The 20,831-nt window shown below is 42.5% G+C and overlaps 1 protein-coding gene across 1 annotated transcript in view; it reads right to left on the minus strand.

Annotated features, from left to right (window-relative positions):
• Positions 1–20,831, minus strand: part of FRMPD3 (FERM and PDZ domain containing 3) — a 791,901-nt gene that overhangs the window by 260,217 nt on the left and 510,853 nt on the right. Inside the window, exons 10-11 of the mRNA XM_069213582.1 lie at positions 5,746–5,835; positions 3,359–3,538 (exon numbers count right to left, since the gene is read on the minus strand). Coding sequence (XP_069069683.1) covers positions 3,359–3,538; positions 5,746–5,835 — 270 coding nt within the window. The remainder of the gene's footprint in view (positions 1–3,358; positions 3,539–5,745; positions 5,836–20,831) is intronic.

Consider the following 20,831-nt stretch of genomic DNA (forward strand, 5'->3'; position numbering starts at 1 on the left):
TGTGCTGCTTCTGGCAAAATACATGCTACTCATTATTCTCAGATGCCTCTCAATTTAATCAGTACCCTGCGTGAGTGACTAGGCATGTTGTATAGGGCAGAGTGGAGTCAAAATCACAGGGTTGTCAAATCCATCTCCTTGCAAAAGGGGCTTTAAATGGTAACAGTTTTGTATCACTTCTCCACCATTTGATATACACATTAACAAACGCGTGATCGCAAACGTATGGTAACATTTTATCATGAAAAGTTTGAAAATGTAGGATAGTAGCCATGCCTGACTTACTGCTGTATCCACATCTAGGATTTACTACCAGTCAAATATGATTCATCATTTTGGCTTCAATACTTTGTTAATTTTCCTCGTCCAACTTGGGTAACAGTACACTATAACATCACACAAATTACCATGGAACATTGCAAGGCTGTGTCTGTCAACATTGGGTGACGTTTCATGTCAAGCATTTGGTTCCACCATGAATATAATTGTACTGCAATAAACTTACCGAAGGATATCTGCCTCAGACAAAGAAGTAAAGCAAACCACTTTCCAGAGGAAAGAGTGGAAACATTGGCACTGTATATGAGTTTATGAGTTAATCTGGATAGCTTTCATTTTAAATCTCATCTGCAAGTGCAGTTTAGTATGTTATTTTAAAGAAAAAAGGTTGATGGGATGTTATAATATTAAAATGGCTTTATTCAATATTTATAGCACCGATATAGTGTGCAGAAAGTCATCTAACATATTTTAAAGCTTTCACTGGTGGTTGTCTTAAAAATATTTGAAAATTAATTTTATATAGACATTATAAACTGAATATCTAGGCTTTACTTGATAGCAACACCAATTTTTGATTGGGTATGGAGCGACTTTGAAGTTTACTTCCTTTTATGTCATCTGAGACACAGGCAACAGTTAATGGTCATATTCAGAGATTATATATGTGCTATAGTTGATATAAGGGGAAACTTGTCATTCTTCAGGTCAAATAAATATTATGTTCATACTGCAGCCTAGTTGTAATAATATGTCCCATAAGAAACACACAGTAGAATAGTTATGAGGAATTAATTATGAAGACATGCATGCTGGATGTAATGCTTGAAACATAGGAAATTATTTGCTTTATAAAGAAGTTACATAGGTTCTGAAGTGTACCTAATAGACAAATGCAAAAGCAGCTCCAGATAATTCTTCCAGATTCCTTAATACGAAGGCTAGCATGCTTAGACTTTCTGCACCTGTTCTGCATGCAAACACCACCTTATTTTGGGAATTGGTTATTTTTTTTGCAACGTTTTTAAAAAACTGCAATGGCACATAGAATTAGTGTATTACTAAGTATTGAAAAAGTATAAATAAAAGTAACCAAAATATCTAAACACAAAATAAAGACATAAAAATATGTATTTAAAATATTAAAATATATTCAATACAATACATTTTAAGCATTTACATAGGAAAAAGGTTTATTGACTAGCCTATGTCTTTGCCACAGTTTGGTGAATCATCACAACATTTTCCAAAATAAGTGTCCTATAGGGAAAGGGGGTAAAAAAGTGTGTTTCCAATGTTAATTCTCAAAGGGTCTTTAGATGCGACTACAGCCCAAATCCCTGAACAGAATTACACTAATTTTGGCAGGAAACTAGATCTTGGTGCACAGATCGTGGTTTTTTAGATTTGCTGTAAATTCATTTAGTAGTTTTAGAGATATTAAAGGTTAAAAAATATTGACATCTAGAAAAGCGGATCCAACAGTCCCCGTGCTGATATATGATTAGCTGCCAACACTTCAACCAGGAATTTTAAGGAGGGGGCACATGGGGCCCCCCTCTTAGGGCGTTTTTAGAAGTCCCGGGGACCACCAAATCCTTTGGCAAATCTAAATAAATAATATAAGGGGGGCCATGCAGACCCCCCATTGCTGGGGACAACAAATCAATGATTGTAAGGGGGGTGCACTGATCCCCCCACGGGCTACCACATACCTGGGCTAGATTTAAAAAATAAACGGGGTCCATGCAGACCCCCTTGGGGCCAAGAGATCACAACCTCCACGGGGCTACATGATAGCTAGTGCTGGGGGGCTGCGCTGACCCCCCCTGGGCCCTGGGGAAGGCAACCTCACTAGGGCCATAAACATTTTTAAAATCATGGAGAGGTGCTGTGCGCCCCCCCCCCAGGCCTCATATGGCCCCAGGGACCACCTCCCTGTAGGCAACTGTAGTGCAGGAGATGCACTATACAATTATAGTGTTATAGTTAGAGTTATTTCAAGTAACTACAACTTGTGCCCTAAGGTAACTATAACTTGTGCCTTCATCATGCATTGCTAATTACACCAGATGTTACAGCACTCATGACATATTTTATAACGTAATTGATAATATCACTGTAACATTTGCAGTAACATCATTGATGGGAAAACTGTGCATGACGAGAGCGCAAGTTATAGTTACCTTAGAGCACAAATTCTAATGGGGTTGGCTGCATGCAGGGAGTTGATCAGATGATCCAAAGCTCAATGGAAAAAAAATCTCTTTTACACCATACCCCCACCACACATGGGGGAAGACCCTGAGCAGCATGAGGTTGACTGTATGTAGAGTGGGAGGTTGACACTAGGGCCTGGCCGCAGACCATGCCCTGTGTTCATCCCATAGTTGTATTAATGTACAGTATTCATGTATGTTACTTTACATTTAAAAAAAATAGAAATTCACGGAAAAAAGCAAGGGTTACAGGGACATTATAGTTAGGTTCACGCCTTACCCACACAAAACCACAGAAATTCAGCAGTTATAGTTATACTTATAGCTATGCTTTTCTGAAGAATCTATAACTTGTGCCAAAAAGTAACTTTAGCCCACAAGTTATAGTTTGTTAACATAAGTATAACTATAAGTATAACTATAACTACTGAATTTCTATGGTTTTGTGTGGGTAAAATGTGAACCTAACCATAACGTCTATGTTACCTTTTGTTTTTTCAGTGAATATATATGTAAATATACACATTTAAAATTCAAAGAAACTATTTAAAAATGTCATTTAAATACCACTTTAAAATCACTTAAAAAGAATAATATTATACAATGATGTTTAAGATTTTGATATTTAAAACTTCGATAATAGTTGTATGAAATAGAAAAACCATATACCTACCAATGATATTGCTTACCTCAATATAATGGCACTGCTGATGTTCTGTCCTAGATATTTAGTATCATTGATTCATTTAGGGAAAGCACCACATTGTACATTGATATGCATCACTTACTCACTGTACTACAGGCCTCATTAGTTACTAATGATTCAATGAGTAATAAAAGAAAAACAACTGCAAACTAACCTTGGCATCCAGAATGTTGGTCTCGACACGCGCCACTCCCTGGTTTTCTCTGAACAGTTGAATTTTGTTGACTTGGCTGAACTCTGAGAGTACGGTTGTAAGGTTATTTTTTAGGTCAATCACATGGCTGATCCCATGACGTGGACCTACCAATAAGCTGGTGGCAGGCTTTTTCTCGTCCTAAGAGTGAAATAACCCCAACAAAAGAAAAAAAAGATTTGATTCTGTTAAACAGTTACGACATGAATTAGAAAATATGTTCAACTTCATCTTATGAACACCAGGCATTTATCAGGGTGAAAGTTTTCAGCTGTGCCTGAACATTTTATAGGTGTTCTGTTGCTCTTCCTTGAAAGAGGGCATAGTGTGAAGTAGGCTCAGAAAGTCTTTCTGCACTGTCACCCAGGCTCTTTGATTGCTACATAAAGTAAAGTGGATTTGACAAACCCGTCCTTTAATACACTACCTGCAGTCCAAAAACTGCAGTGTCAAATGGATCTTCAATCAAATGGAAGGCCAAGTGTAAATGGTGTGTATTAAACTTAACTCAGTTTTAGAAAAAGATCAAAAGTATATGTGATTGGTGATAAAGGGGCAGGGGGATCACTTGCTGTGCAGAATGAAAAGCAATAGGCTAGAAATCTGTATGTATGTTTTGTAGTGTTCTGTCAAATGACACATTCCACTCACACCCATTTATGGGACTGAGGGGTCAATGGAGATGTTCCTCATCTATATCTAACACGAGATGTGGAGCAGACCAAATTGTCTAAAATCCACTTATGGTCAGTACATATGAAGAAATATTCCTGTTTCACCAGTCCAGTGAGTATTTTGTGGTATGTACATCTCCCTGGCATTGCTAGTCAAAACTACTGGGCACCTATAAAACCACTTTGCTAACCATCAATAATAACACCTCCAGTTGACACAAATCACTGTGAACCTTGAGCGCCTGATGTTATCATATCTTTAAAGAATGAAAACAAACTTATTTTACTTAAATGTATGTATCAGCTTCCTTATTAACAGGTAGATAGGGTGATAATGGCTATAATGAAGAATCATTTTTCTTTCTCAACATGTTTTTCTAGATCCCCAGAACGTCCCTGAATTTGTTTCCTCTTCCTTGTTCCCTGAGATGAAGAATGAAGATTATGTTAAGACATTTTAAATGTTTCCATGCGTCCCTATGTGGTACGTGTGAGTGGTGTTCTGATTCTGTAATCAAGGTGGTTGGTGCATGGATTAACAATAGGAACAACATTTAGTGCAAGAAAATAATGTTTCTTTCATCCCTGTGATAACCCAGTGAGACGTTCTGAATTTTGAACACACTGAACGTTAGTGCTCTTCAGGGCTGGCATGGAATGGGAACTGGGTGGGCTCCTTTTGAGGGAGGTGGTCTTACTATGGAATCAGGTAAATGTTCATGGGATTGTGACTTTGATGTAGTTAGCAAAAAAGCGCCCATATTATTACCCGAAAATGTGTTCAAAACACGAATTCCAGTGTAAATATGGATAGCTAAGAGCAAAGCAATGCCCACGTCTATTGTCATAAGCTGTCCTTTACCGGGCCCAATAAGTGTACCTTTATTGTATTTTTGTCTTATAGTGCTGAACCCTAGCATATCGTCAACCTTCCCTCATTTTTTTGAATTGAAAATTACATTGGCCATTTTTGATATAGTCTTGTTGGCAGATATACTGAAAAATAAAATGCCTTCTTTCTCTCTTTTGAAGTATATGTTGGCCTGCCATGGCAGCATAGAGTCTTCTCTGTTACTAAGCATCAGTGCAAATCAGTCTGGCTATTCCAATCAATAATACAACAGAACGTGTAAAACCAAACCACTCACCGTATTTTAGATTTATCAAACAGCAACATTGACGACATTTAAAAAAAATATTGAGCCCTTCATTCAAACATAAAACACTTTGTTTTATCACTCTTCATTTACACATTTAAGGTAACATTTGTAATGAATAACCGAAGTGATGGAGATGGAAACGAGAACAATCCCACAAGACAACTGGTAAAGATGCTGGAGAAGAACATAGAGCTTGCCAATAATAAACATGGACGTATCGCTCTTTATTTCCACACTTAAGGTAACTTTTCTAACTGGATAAAGGAAGTGATGATTATGAAAACGAAAACAGTCCCATAAGGCAGCTGGCAAAGATGGCGGAGATCAACATTGAGCTTGCCAATAATAAAGATGGACGAGGACAGCCGAGCGCTTGCTTCTGGAAGATGAACAGGTGAAGTGAAGCGTTCATTCGGCTGTCATGGCAGAGAACGAAAGCAGCCAAGTGGGCTCTCGGCTTTGAGTGAGCTACAGATCCAGGGTGGGGCTACTCACTACAGGATGCAACAATTACCATTCCCACGGTGGTAAACAGGACTCCCGCAAATGTCGGAACCTCGTTCAAGATTCGCAGATACTGCAGCTTAGCCTGGGTTGCTGACACCTGCAAAAAAACACCACGTCATTAAGGATTTGGGGAGCATGAGCGGAGAAAACCAATAACAAGAAAGCAGTCTGTGTGAAATCAATAACAGATTTTCTTTTTGCTCGGGGACTACTTGTAGGGCTATATATCACAAGGGGACCGTCAGAAAATGAATCACCAGTCGTGTTCATTGGTCACCAAATCAGCAGTTGAAATATTAACAAACATTCAACAGCCTGTGAACAACTGAACAACCGACATTTTCAGGGGCTGCTCTTTAGTATTGTGTTAAGGGATCTAAACCTGACATTTGGTTAATTAAAAGGAAAAAAATATATATGTTAAAAGCAAGTCAAAGGATACCTTGCTCAATTTTCAATAATGCCACTTTTCAATTTCGTATTTAGAGTGTGATGCAGATCTGGCCTAAAAGAAGGCTAGAGATATACGCTGGATAAAATACATATAAAAAACCCACACTTTACAGTTATGACTCATTAATAATACTGTACTGTTGGACCTGAAAGACTGCAAACCGATACCACACATACTGCTGTGTGCAGGTCCTAACAAACATTCAACATCAAAGTGAACGCAAATGAGCATGACGTGCTAGCGCAGGTGTTTTAACAAATATTAATAGTTGTATATGTATTCTGAGTAACGTATTTGTGTAGAAAATATAATAACATAGAAAAAAATGCACGCATTTGAAAATGTGTTTACGATAGGTGGCCGCCAATGTTCACGAAGTGTACTTATTAATGGTATTAAAATGAAATATTGAGCATATGTTTGACTAATGTAGTAATATGTCATATTATAGGTTATGCATTATGTATTAGCTTTATTAATAGTAGGTCTTAACTTAGCAAAGGTCTTGGCCTAGTTGCCAGGCCTTATGTCAATCTGGATTTCTTAACATTTAATAAATGGCTGTCCTAGAGAGTTAAACTGTGATTTTCCATTACATTGCGTAAATGTGCTCGCAGCTGAGAAAACCAACTGCTAGAATATGCTGTTCTTGATAAATGTAACAACGCGTATGTAATGTGTGTGAGACTGGCTTTCTCAGGAGAACAATGGAGACACTGACTGGAGTAGAAGCTGCAACAATATTGTTACCTGTTGAGCCAGATGATGAGAACATTGCAGGAAAAATCTATCAGGAATATGTGAACGGAGTAATGGTAGAATTCATATATTTGAAGTTTTAGTTTTATTGGACAAAGTGTGAACATGGGATCCCTTGACCAATAGGGATTTGGGAAGTAGTTTTAGGGAATTTAACTTAACAGGACTGCACTGAGAAGAAACCAGCATTTGCATTTAGCCATTTGCCATTAGCCCATTGCCCATTTTCTTGCTGGCCGCAAGGTCAATATTTTCTTGTGTGTCTTGACAAGAAACATGCTTAACTTTAATGCTTAAAGACTTTGCATTTTCTGAACGTTGGTGCTGAATCCTGATGCCTTGCTGATCGACTGATGTCCTGATGACAAAGACTATCTTAGCTTGCCGATCCAACTGAGGAGAGGTATTATTGTACCCATGCATGATATGCATATTTGCTTTTTCTTTCTAGGTACCAACCGCACTGTTTTGCGAGAGCCATAGTTAGATATTTTTCCAAATTCATGTTACTAAATTGTTTGCATGAAGCCCAACATGCTGATGCCAATCTGGTGATAGTGAAGGATCCTCACTAATGAAAATCTGCTATAGGGAATAATGTTTGATGTCTTTTCTCTGCTGAATCTAAATGTATGTGATCTTGTTTGTGCAATTGTTCTTGTTATTAATTTGCACTGTAACCTTAGAATATGTAATAGTTCAAGCTTTGATTAAATTACATTTCTTCCACCACTTTGGACAGCCAGTGTTGTTTCTGTATGCGTATCATATGATTTTGAGATTAATTTAAATGACTTTAGCATTCCAAAATCATCATCAACACAAGCTTTATTCGGTCAACATAACCATCAAAGCATCATAATACAATCAAAATACAATTTGAAATTGAAGAAAGATATAAAAAGAGAAGTAAAAATATAACATTATATAACAACCATGTAAAATATAATCATAAGCATAAAAGTTCAAAAAACACTATATACTTAAAATGATTCATAAAAGACTGCTATTTCAGAAAATCACTTTGTATATGCCATGCAGCCACAAGGAACTTGCTAACTGCAACAATTAAAGGTTTTGATGTGTCACTCCTTAAAATCCTCATTGCTGTGCAACACAGGCTCAGGCCCAAGGCTCGACAAATAGTACGAATCCATTTTGATCGTGGAATAGAATAGGCAGGGCAAAAAAACATTAAATGCTCCACCGTTTCTGAGCTACCATGACATACAGGACATAAGTCAGATTATGGAGTAGACCCCTAACTTCTTGATAAAGATAGCAGGGGTAAATTCCCAAAACGGAAGTATGCATACAACCCCTTCCCCTGCAGATCGGGTATAAGGTCTAGATATAGTTCGTACTGAAAGACCCACGTAAAATCAATAAATGAGTTAGTCAAACAACCATTAAATTTACTACAGATTAACTCACTTATTACATAGGACCAGTAAGTTGTTTTCAAAACGGAGCTGTTAATTTTTTCCAAGCCTTGAGGATTTTCCCAAAAATTTGTCAGTAGTTTATGAATACTAACAATGTGAAACCAATTTGACACATGTTTGACCCATGGAATGGAAGTCACATTTGGTTTCTTTAAAAGATCACAAAAAGAGTCCCTGTATACAACAAGTCCAAATCCTTATCCAGTAGATTAGGGGTTTTAGGACTACCATATCCATTATACATTTGAACCCAAGATCCAAAAACAGTGGAATTAAAGGTGTACTACGCGGGCAGGCAATTATGGCCCTAGCAAAATTTTCTCCCACAGATAATCTTTTACAGTCAGAGATTCCCCATATTTCAGCACCACAGGCAGCCGCTCCCTGCACCTTTGCCAGATAAATTTTAATAGCAGGAGAAATGGCTTTAGATACAGAACCTTTATAAAAATGCAAGATAGCGGCTGCTCTATTCTGAAGAAGCCCCACACTCTTGCCAAATTTGATCCTTCCAATGCAAATTGCTTGATATCCTCACACCTAAATAATCTATTGAGCTAACCCGAATTAATGGAATCCCATCCAAATTAATGGTGCATCTCCCACAAAAACCTGGGCCAAACACCATTAATTTAGTTTTGTTAGCATTCAGCTTCAAGCCATAGTCCATATATTTAAATCGATCAACAAGAATTTGAAGACCCATTGGAGTCTTAGAAATGAGGAGTGAATCATCGGCAAAAAGTAAGATAGGGATCTTTTGAGCATTCAATGTTGGGGTGTCATTTTGGCAAGAAAACAATATTGGTACCACCTCATTAATAAATAAAGTAAATAAAAACGGGGCCATAACACAACCCTGACATACACCCCTCTGAATAGGGATTTTTTCTGTCAACTCTCCTTAGTCACCCCACCTCACTTGTGCCTAAGTATTCTCATGTAGCCACCGTGAAAGATCAACTCTATTAAGTGGAATTTCCAGCCTAGGTAAATACTTCCCTCTCGGGACCAGATCAAAAGCTGATCGTAGGTCCACAAAGACAATATATAAGGGTTGCTTGGCAAGGACTACATACTTCCAATATAGAAGCACCAATCTAAATACCTGATCTATCGTACTAGTTTTGGGACGAAAACCCGCCTGCAATGGAGAAAAACCTGATGATCTTGTGCCCAAATTATAAGTCTCTCCAGAAGCTGTTTGGCAAATATTTTCTGTAAATTATCAATAAGATTAATAGGTCTATAATTAACAGGCAAGTTTGCATTTCCTTTTTTATAAATTGGAATTATTTTGGCACCTTTCCAAGTACTCGGAATTGCACCACCTGCAGCAATTTTATTTGAAAGCAGATTTATATACCAGGACCAAATAGCTGGTTCTGATTTATATAAATCTCCCGATATCTTATCTGGACCAGGGGCCTTGCCTGATTTTAAGGAGTTAATCGCAGCTAATGTTTCTTCTGAGGAAAATAAAATACAGTCTGCTGGAGTATGAATATCCTGGCAAGGTAAGTCAGAACAATTGCTAAAGGTAGGTGGTGGTAAGAGTGCTGGATCACCAAAACTGTTCTTTGGTGGATTAGGGGGAGCAGCATAAAGTTGGGTGAAATGAATCACCCAAGTCTCAGGTTGTATATGATTCCTAATACTGCTCTTATTCCCTCTTTGTCTTTTGAATAATAACTCCCAGAATAGCGTATTCTTATTTAATTTAGTTGCAGCAAGCAAATCCTGCCAGATAGAGTCTTCCCATAGCTGTTTCGTATGCATTATGGCCTTTTTATATATAAAACTATTTGATCGAATCTCCCCCAGGGAACCATTCATGATTGCAGTTTTTAACACCAACTTAGCCTTTGCACAATCCTCATTAAACCATACATTAGTTGTCATGGTATTAGCAACTAGAGATTTAGAAGAGATGTTTTTATAGAAGAAACTCTGCAGTTTCATCAACAGTAGTTTATGAATGGGAATATTGCTGACTTCATATTCTTCATAAACTGATACCTCATCAATGAAAGCTTTATAAATCCCAGTTATTAAATAGAGGTTGGACAATACCTTCGGCCAACAAACTCTTGTGTGATTATTACTCAACAGTGGGGTAGGGACCACTGTACGTTGAATGTGTAAAGATCTCTGTAGGCGATGGGTGCGGTGTAGGGGTGATAGAGGACACAAACACTGAGGTTAACTACCCTTTTCAGGGGTTTACGTGCTTTTTATTGTTCTTGGCGGCAGTAAAGGGGAAAATAACCTAGAACAGTCTGTTAGTAACTGATGGTTCTGAGTTCCCTTTTTCTTTTCCTTCTCTTCCTGCTCTGGTCTCTATCCGTCTCAGGTGGGTTGTTTATTTCTTCCCTTTCCTTTTCCCTTCCAGATGGCGTGTTCCGGTATCCTGGCGGCAGGTTTCCTCGGAAGAACAAAAACAAGGTGGCAGCCGGTAAGTGGGGAGGGTAAGCACGGTTTTGTTTCTGTATAGGGGTATGTGAGAGGAGGAGAAATACGAAAGGGGTGGGGGATGTGATGGAGGGGTTACTCTATTCTTTTTAGTGGGGAGGTGAGTGGGTTTCTTTTCCTAGTATCAGCACAATATACGTGATTGTTATGGTGCCCAGGGAACTTGTCCCACCTCAGGCGCTCCCCTTTTAGAGATAGTCACCCTGTCTCCCTTCCTCCCCTTTCCACCCCTTTCTAATCCTCCCCTCGCTTCCTACCCTTCCCCTTCCCTGGGTTCTGCTACGGCCCTTTACTAGAGCACGTACCTTGTCCAGCCACGACCCTCCTGGGCCGTGGCAGGCTGTCACGTCCTCCGTCTCCTCTCGGGCGGCTCTTCAGTCTTTTCTTCCCTCTCCCTTCCTGGGTATCCCGGGTTGACGCTTCTCTCCGTCTCCTCTGCGTGGTCTGGCTCGGCGTTTCTCTCCTTCTCGCGCTGTCCGATGGTCTCTCCCTCTGGCTCCGTATCGCGTCCCGAGGAGGAGTCCCGTCCCGTCCCGTTGCGTCCTTCTTCAATCTCGGCAACCCGGAACTCCGGGGCCGACTTCCGTCTCCTCCCCCACGCGTCTCCATGACGACGGGGTTGTAGATCTGGCGAGGCGTTCGAGGAGCGCCAGGATTGGGATTCTTGCGGCGCCCTCCTACACACCCCTTCCCATGAACGGGACTGGTATAGGCCCGAGGAGTCCGGGCAGCGGGAGAGGAAGTCTGCGGGACATTGGCGAGCCCCAGGGATATGGCGGATCTGAAAAGTAAAGGGTTGCAGTTCAAGGAACCAGCGGAGTACTCTGGAATTGGTGTCTTTATGGGAAGCCAACCACGTTAAAGGCGCATGATCGGTGTAGAGGATGAACGGGCGTCCCAGGAGATAATACTGCAAACATTCGATTGCCCATTTAATGGCTAGACATTCCTTCTCTATAGTGGGGTAGTTCGTTTCCCTGGGCAATAGCTTCCTACTGATGTAGACTATCGGGTGTTCATGTCCCTGGCGGTCAGGTTGTGCCAACACGGCCCCTAACCCGACATTGGATGCGTCCGTAAAGAGATGGAAAGGCCTGGTAAAATCGGGACAACGCAACACTGGTTCGGTTGTAAGGTCTTCCTTGAGCCACTGGAATCCCTGAAGTTGGGAGGGGGAAAAAGGAGGTAGGACAGTCGGGTATTGTTTTTTTAAGAGGTCCGTAAGGGGGGCTGTTATAGTAGAGTATTGAGGGATGAACCTTCGATAATATCCAACTAGCCCCAGAAAAGAGCGAAGTTCCTTCTTTGTGGTAGGAAGGGGAATCTGTCGAATGGTGGCTACTTTATCCTTTTGGGGACTCAAGAGTCCATTCCCAATGACGTAACCTAGGTAGGCTATCTGGGTCTGACCTAGTACACATTTTTTTGGGTTGGCGGTAAGCCCGGCTGCGGATAGTGCGGAGAACACCTTTTCCAGGTGAAGGAGGTGGGTAGACCAGGTAGAACTAAAAATAACAATATCATCAAGATATGCGGCTGTAAAATCATGGTATGGTCTTAGTAGTTGATCCATTAGTCGTTGGAACGTTGCTGGGGCACCATGAAGCCCGAAAGGGAGCACCGTGAATTGATACAGACCTGAAGGGGATACGAACGCCGTTTTTTCTTTGTCAGTGGGTGCTAAGGGGATCTGCCAATACCCCTTTGTCAGATCAATAGTAGTCATATATCGGGCCTGCCCAATCTTCTCCAAGACTTCATCTACCCGAGGAATGGGGTATGTATCAAAAAGGGATATCTCATTGAGCTTCCGGAAGTCAATGCAGAAGCGGATAGAGCCATCCGGCTTCGGCACTATGACAATCGGAGAACACCACGGGCTGGTAGATGTTTCAATGACTCCTAAACGCAACATTTTATCTACTTCCTCTTCTATGAGGGTTTTCCTTGCCTCGGGAATTCGATAAGGTCGTTGGCGTACTACTTTTCCTTCCGGGGTTCTAATGTGATGCTGGACCAGTGCTGTTTTCCCCGGTAGTTCAGAAAAGAAGTAGGCATGACGGTGGACTAACTCCGTCATTTGCCGGGTCTCTATCTCGGAAAGGGACTCATTAATCTTGGGGAGCTGTTGAGGGTCATACAGTGAGGTGGGGCACAATTCCAATCCTAAAGGTTGAGTCGGCGTGATCAGACATCCCCTCGCTAATGCTAAGTTATCGCTTGCGGGTTCTTCCCATTTCTTTAATAGGTTAATGTGGTAAATCTGGGTTCGTCTCGGATTATTTCTTAATTCTAATAAATAGGTAACGGGGGTAACTCTTTTTAAGATTTTGTATGGTCCCTGCCATTTGGCTATTAATTTGTGCTCTGAGGTGGGCCTGAGGATTAACACCTTGTCATTGGGTTGTAAGATCCTGAGTTTGGTACCCTGGTCATAGTAAGTTTTTTGGTTATTTTGGGCTTCTGTTAGATGCTGCCTTACGTCCTCCCATACTGATTGGAGTTGGGTTTTTAACTTATGTACATAGTCTAGGATAGGACGTTCTTCGTTCTCCTCCTCCTCCCAGAGTTCCACTGCCATATCTAGAAGGTTTCTTGGTTGTCTCCCAAATACAAGTTCAAACGGGCTATGCCTAGTAGAGGATTGTTCATGTGTCCTTATCGCGTACAATACTAGGGGAAGCTTCTGATCCCAGTCCTTACCTGTCTCATTCACCACTTTCCTTAAAAGGGTTTTTATGGTGCGATTATACCGTTCGACCAATCCATCCGTTTGTGGATGGTAGACAGATGTTTTTATCTGTTGAACCCCTAGGGATGTACAGATTTGTTTCATTAGCCCTGAGATGAATGGAGTTCCCTGGTCCGTAAGGAGTTCTTCGGGGAATCCCACCCGGGAAAAAAAAGATATCATAGCTTGTGCTACGTTTTTCGTAGTGGTGCTGGAAAGGGGAATGGCCTCGGGGTACCTACTTGCGTAGTCTACGAGCACGAGAATGTGGGTATGCCCTTTACTAGACGGTAAAAGAGGACCAACTATGTCCATACCGACCCGTTTGAATGGTATATCAATCAGAGGTAGGGGTCGCAACGGTGCTTTACGGAGGGTTCCTGGCTCCACAAGTTGGCACTTAGGACATTGAGCACAGTATCTTCTGATATGGGCATATACTCCCGGCCAGTAAAACCGCCTGAGTAAGTATTCTTCCGTTTTCTCCCTACCGCAATGTCCTCCCCCTGGTTGGTTGTGGGCTAGGAAGAGTACCTGGGTTCGGTAAGGTTCGGGAACGACAAGCTGTCTTTTCTCCCCATTTGTTTTGGTGGTGACCCTATATAACAGGTCTTTTGAGGTCAAGAAGTAAGGACCTACCTCTCCAGTTGAGGCGGTTTTAGAATTCTTCCAAGCATGTTTTAAGGTGGGATCCTCGTGCTGACTCATCCTAAACGATATGGGGGCTGCGTCTAGGAGGGCCACGACTCCTTCTTTGTTTTGTTGGTCCTGTTGCCAGGCGTATTTCTGTTTCTCCGTTCTCCTCTCTTTTCGTGTTAACTTCCGTCTAGTGGGATGACTAGGTATAGCATCATCTCGGAATGGCGCATCACCCCACCAGTTGTCCACTGGGTTTTTCTGTCTGGTCCTGTCTAAAAGGTCGTCGAATCTTTGATAGTCCGTTCCTATTACACATTCCTCTATTAGGTTGTCCATGAGCCCCACAGGCAGACTGTCCGTCCCAGCCTATGTCTATGTTGAGAAGCGGATACTGGGCTCGATCTCCATGGACACAGCATATCGTAACCCATTGGTCCTCAGGGGGTGGTATATGGTGAATCAGACTACGTCGGACTACTGACTGACTACACCCGGAGTCAATTAAGGCCATAACAGGTTTTCCGTTGATCATCAGGGGGTATTTAAAGGACACGTCACTCTTTCCTAGGCATAAGACTCTGCCTCTAGTTATGCCTATCTCCATTGGTTCTATACCCTCCTGCTTTCTGGGACATCCACGGGCGATATGGCCCCACTCCCCACAGTTGAAACATTGGGGTTGCTGCATTGGGCTTCTCTCCGGGTTCCTAGATAGGCCGGTCTCTTCTGTTGTTCGTCGTGTGTGGAATTGAGTAGGAGGTATTGGTGGTTTCCCCATGGGGCGGACGGGTTGTGGTTTACCCTCTCCCGATCTGTGATAGGCACAAGCTAGATCAACCGCTGTCTCAGTATCTATATTGGGGTGTTGTCGGATCCAGTGTCGGGTATGGGGCGGTAGGGAATCTAGATACTGCTCCAAAATAATAGCCTTAATTATGTCCTCACGTTCCGTTCCTAGTGGCCCCAGCCACTTCAACCCTAGATCCTTCACCCTGTAATAGTATGTCCGAGGGTCTTCATGGGGTCCCCACCTTACTTTCCGGAATCTAGTTCTATAATATTCGACGTCATGTCCGACTCGTTCCAAAATACTCTTCTTTATCTCGGCATACGGGGTGACACCTCCTGGATTTGCGGCCTGATAAGCGGATTGGAGGGTTCCTGTCAGGAGGCGAGCTATATACTGACCCCACCTCTCTTCCGGCCATTGAGCACTTGAAGCGACTCTCTCAAAGTTCGTAAAAAACGAGTCGGGGTCTTCTCCTTCCTGGTATTTTTGTAGGACGGAACTTGGCACATTGGGATGTACCTTACTTGCAGCTATAGTGTCGGTCAGCTTTTGTATGGCAGTCTCATGAACTAACTGATTACTGGCCATAATGGTGGCCTGGCTTTTCAATGCCGACTGTAGGGCCTCCCTATCCTCCTTGGCCTCTCGTTGCTGGGCTTCCCAGGCTAGCTGGAGATGGCGCTGTCCTTCGGCCAACTGTTTAATCATTTCTTCAAGACTGGACTTGTCCTCCATTATCCCGTATCCGTCCAATCCCACTTCTGACACCACTGTAGGCGATGGGTGCGGTGTAGGGGTGATAGAGGACACAAACACTGAGGTTAACTACCCTTTTCAGGGGTTTACGTGCTTTTTATTGTTCTTGGCGGCAGTAAAGGGGAAAATAACCTAGAACAGTCTGTTAGTAACTGATGGTTCTGAGTTCCCTTTTTCTTTTCCTTCTCTTCCTGCTCTGGTCTCTATCCGTCTCAGGTGGGTTGTTTATTTCTTCCCTTTCCTTTTCCCTTCCAGATGGCGTGTTCCGGTATCCTGGCGGCAGGTTTCCTCGGAAGAACAAAAACAAGGTGGCAGCCGGTAAGTGGGGAGGGTAAGCATGGTTTTGTTTCTGTGTAGGGGTATGTGAGAGGAGGTGAAATACGAAAGGGGGGGGGATGTGATGGAGGGGTTACTCTATTCTTTTTAGTGGGGAGGTGAGTGGGTTTCTTTTCCTAGTATCAGCACAATATACGTGATTGTTATGGTGCCCAGGGAACTTGTCCCACCTCAGGCGCTCCCCTTTTAGAGATAGTCACCCTGTCTCCCTTCCTCCCCTTTCCACCCCTTTCTAATCCTCCCCTCGCTTCCTACCCTTCCCCTTCCCTGGGTTCTGCTACGGCCCTTTACTAGAGCACGTACCTTGTCCAGCCACGATCCTCCTGGGCCGTGGCAGGCTGTCGCGTCCTCCGTCTCCTTTCGGGGCGGCTCTTCAGTCTTTTCTTCCCTCTCCCTTCCTGGGTATCCCGGGTTGACGCTTCTCTCCGTCTCCTCTGCGTGGTCTGGCTCGGCGTTTCTCTCCTTCTCGCGCTGTCCGATGGTCTCTCCCTCTGGCTCCGTATCGCGTCCCGAGGAGGAGTCCCGTCCCGTCCCGTTGCGTCCTTCTTCAATCTCGGCAACCCGGAACTCCGGGGCCGACTTCCGTCTCCTCCCCCACGCGTCTCCATGACGACGGGGTTGTAGATCTGGCGAGGCGTTCGAGGAGCGCCAGGATTGGGATTCTTGCGGCGCCCTCCTACAATCTCCTAACTACATCTACAGACAATGTAAGAAGCAAGGGAATGTGGACGCTCTCACAATGAGGTTCCACCTTCATGTCTTTTAGTAAAGGCCACAACCTAACATCCACCTGGAAGTAATTAATAGCACTGGAAGAAGTACCCCTTTTAAATGTGGGCGCCATATTTAAATCTGAGGACGTACGTCCATTGCAGGCTCTAAGTCCGTATTTTAAACATAATGTGGCCAACTGAGAGGCCACACAAGAATGAGTGCATTGGCTAGTATTCATTAATTGTGGGATTCCCAACAATTCATCTTCTTCATCAGTTAACCCATTATTCAAGATAGAGGATTCAAAAGTACAGTTCAAATCACCTCCTATTACTAGCAGAATCGAGGGGTGCAGAGAATCAAAAAATTCAAACAGTTGGCATAATATTTGAGACTCAGATCTCTGAGAGACCGAGCAGGTGTAAACATTAATTAAAATAATCTTAAAATCCTGATGAAATGTGAGTTGAACTTCCTTTATGTCCACTGAATCTATTTTTAGTGGCAAATGGTCACAGTGTAACTTCTTATTTAGTAACATCAATAAACCTCCTTTTGCGTGACCTAAACCCTTCTCTGGAGGTTTGGCAGGGATGCTGTAGGACGTAAACCCTTGTATATAAATCTGTTCCTCAGCCCAGGTTTCCTGGAAAAAACAAACATCCTGAGAATTAATATAGGTAATCCACTCTAGATCTCCCGATTTCCTACCTGGTCCCACTAAGTTCCATGATACTAAGGATATCTCAGCATTAGACGGCTCAGAACCAACAATAGGAGTATCAGCCCCCTCAGAGTGTATAACCCATTGAGATGCCCTCGGAGGCACTTCCTGAGCAACATTTAGTCATCCAGTAACTGTTAATATAGTAGGGGTTTTAAGCTCCACATGTGATTGGCAATCTGGAGTGGAGACAAAGTTTCTCATCGAACGCGTACAAGGAGGATAAAAATAAAGGCTAATGCCAATCCCTCTCGAAGCCCTTAGATAATGTGTACGTGCTTCAAAATCCATAAGTTGCTCCACCAAAGCCCTATTGGAAAAACAAACTGAAATAAAATCATAATTTGACCCCGAAAATGCTACATCTTTTCACCCTAAGGATGTCAGAGCGAATAACTGAAAGACAATTGCGTCGGGTACGTAACCAATGAATGGCTTTGTTGATCAAGGACTCATGATTCTCAAAAGCATCTGGAAATAAATTAGGCACATCAATCATATACATTGTACCATCATTACTTCTCATTCCCAGACTCTGATCATACTGAAAATTAGTATCAATGTGAGGTTTGGGAAATGGACAGAAGATATAGGGGGGCTAGCCTTCCTACCAGGGAGCAAAATAATATCCTCTCTCCCTGGCCCTTCATTAATAGCATGTGGCTGAACAGAAGCATGAGCATGGACTCCCTGGTGATTCCTATAGTTGGAGGCTTGATTATGCTTCCACCTGGCATTCGCAAATACTGGCTGATTATCCTCAATGCTGGATATAGTTGGATTGTGTAGGGGTGGGGGCAAAGCTGTCACTTGGGGAAAAGTGTCTATTTCCGGTCCTGACCTTAACGGAACAATACTCCCACCCTCTCTTGCCTCCCCAAGGGGCTGCAGACATCTACAACTACTTTTCTGCATTAAATTCTCCTTCATAAGTCCCATTAATAATGACACCATGGATTTTATTTCATCCATTTTCTGGAGGACAAGAGCTAAATAAATCCCTTTGCTCAGTGAATGCAGGCCCACGAGAACAGAAGGCGAGGAAGTCGAAATATTAATATCAGTAACGATTCCAGATGCAGGATATATTGTACAAACAGGAGAATCTTCAACCTCTGTCAGTGGCTCAAACCGATTCGAACACAAAATATTGGGAACCACCCTAACAACTGGGCTTAATGGGAGGGGGAAAATCTCAGCATCCTTGTGTAAAACGTCCCTCTGACATGCCAAAGTTCCCAAGTTGCTACAAGATGGTACAGAAGGAGTGTGCAACGGATTTCCCCCAGGGGCATGAGGATCCTTAGTCATACTAGTCTCAGCAGGGGTATAAATGCTTGTAACCTCTTGCTCCTTGTAAACATTTCAGGTATTTTCTCCTTCTTGGGTACTCCACTACTAGTAGGCGACGAATGAGGATTCATCTTTAAGATGGCCACAACCTCCTCAAAAAGTAAGTCAATAGTGTGAAGAGGGCTCAAATCTTTAGTAAATCCTGTACTTACTTGATTACTTGATTTCTTTTCACTTTTTAATTCCACTAGGAGGGGCAGCAATGTCAATGGCTTTCCGTTTCCCCATTATAGGCAGCAAATAGGATGTTATAATGGATCCTTAAGTACTAGTTGGAGGTCCTCTGTACTTGCTACTCACGGGTAGGGATTAGGTGAGCGTGAGGTGCGTGTTCTAATTTGAGGCCGAGTATGTTTAAAAAAAGGAGCCTTGGGGATGAAGTCCCACCCCGGGCTTGATGTATCAAGGGCCTCTTGCAAGCACCACCAGTGTCCCAGCGTCCCATGCAGCGTGAGGTGCGCATTCTAATTTGAGGCCGAGTATGTTTGAAACGGAGCCTGGGGGATGAAGTCCCACCCCGGGTTCGATGTATCAAGGGCCTCTTGCAAGCACCACCTGCGTCCCGCACAGTGTGAGGTGCGTATTCTAATTTGAGGCCGAGTATGTTTGAAAAGGAGCCTGGGGATGAAGTCCTACCCCGGGCTAGATGTATCAAGGGCCTCTTGCAAGCGCCACCAGCATCCCAGCGTCCCGACTAAAGCATTGTTAATATAGGGTAATAAATAAATATTCTTACTTTTACTAAAGATGTGGTTATTCATGGCTGAAAGGTCATGGTACGTGACAATTACTGACTCTATTGATTATAAATGTCATTGATTATTGTTGATTATTGATAGTGCTTATTGGTTATTGATTATTGACCTGCATGTACTGGAATTATGGAGGGATCATCTTAATTGCGAATTTAAAAGTTCATCAAACTATTCGCATCCCCTTATAAGTTTACTTACTAAGGGCAGACGCGGTAGCAGCGGTAATGGTTTTGTCTCCTTAAGAGCTCACCATAGACGTACGGTACAGAGTAATAGCAGAGAGGTGATGGTCTGTTTCCTAAAGAGCTCACCATAACGTCTGATACAGAGTAAGAGCAGAAAGGTAAGGGTTTGTCTCTTTAGGAGCTTACTATAGATGTCCGGCACAGAGTAACAGATAATGGCAGAGAAGATAGCAGAGACTGATAGTTTGTCTCCCTAAGAGCCTGGTGTAGGTGTTCCCAGAGATGGTAGCACAGACGTCTGGAAGAGAAGAACAGGTATTAACAGAGATAGTAGTAGGATTGATGGTCTCAAAGGTGGTAGCAGGAAGACATAAAGATCAATGGAGATGGTAGTAGCTTGATGATTTGGTCTTTTGAGAGTTCATTATTACTGAGATTTGAATTTTATTTTTCAATGATGCTAATTGGAGAGAAAATGTTTCCTTAAGTCCAGAAATGACTTTCCCAGAATCTCAGATCTTGCCAATGGTTGTTTGAGGATGTTCTTGGTGTTCTAGTAACAGTGTGAATGAAGTAGTTTGCGCTTGCACAGCTTATGCAAATCGCAGATGAATTGTGAGATTTGTGAGGGTTTGGGAGCCTGCATACTTCAAATGAGGTGGTAGAAGGAGTGTGTGCACTCGGCAGTGTGAGAGTAGGGAAGTCTTCGAACTTCACATGTGTGTGGCGCTTTGTGCTCAACAATTGTCCACGTGGTTGTTGATATATGGACCCTGCGTGGTCTAAGACTCTGGAGTATATTGAAAAGTGTATCAGACACTTGGTTTTATGTTGTAAAGTCTGGTTTAGTAGGTGGATTGGGCGTGGTCAACAAGTCAGAGTGTGAGTCAAAGTGAGTGAAAGAAAATTTCGACTGAGATCTGGTGAGTTCTATGTGCACCAGGACAGACCCACTGATCAGTTGAGAGTAAAATTTGCGG

Source organism: Pleurodeles waltl, chromosome 2_1 (assembly GCF_031143425.1).
Source record: "Pleurodeles waltl isolate 20211129_DDA chromosome 2_1, aPleWal1.hap1.20221129, whole genome shotgun sequence".
NCBI lineage: Eukaryota > Metazoa > Chordata > Amphibia > Caudata > Salamandridae > Pleurodeles > Pleurodeles waltl.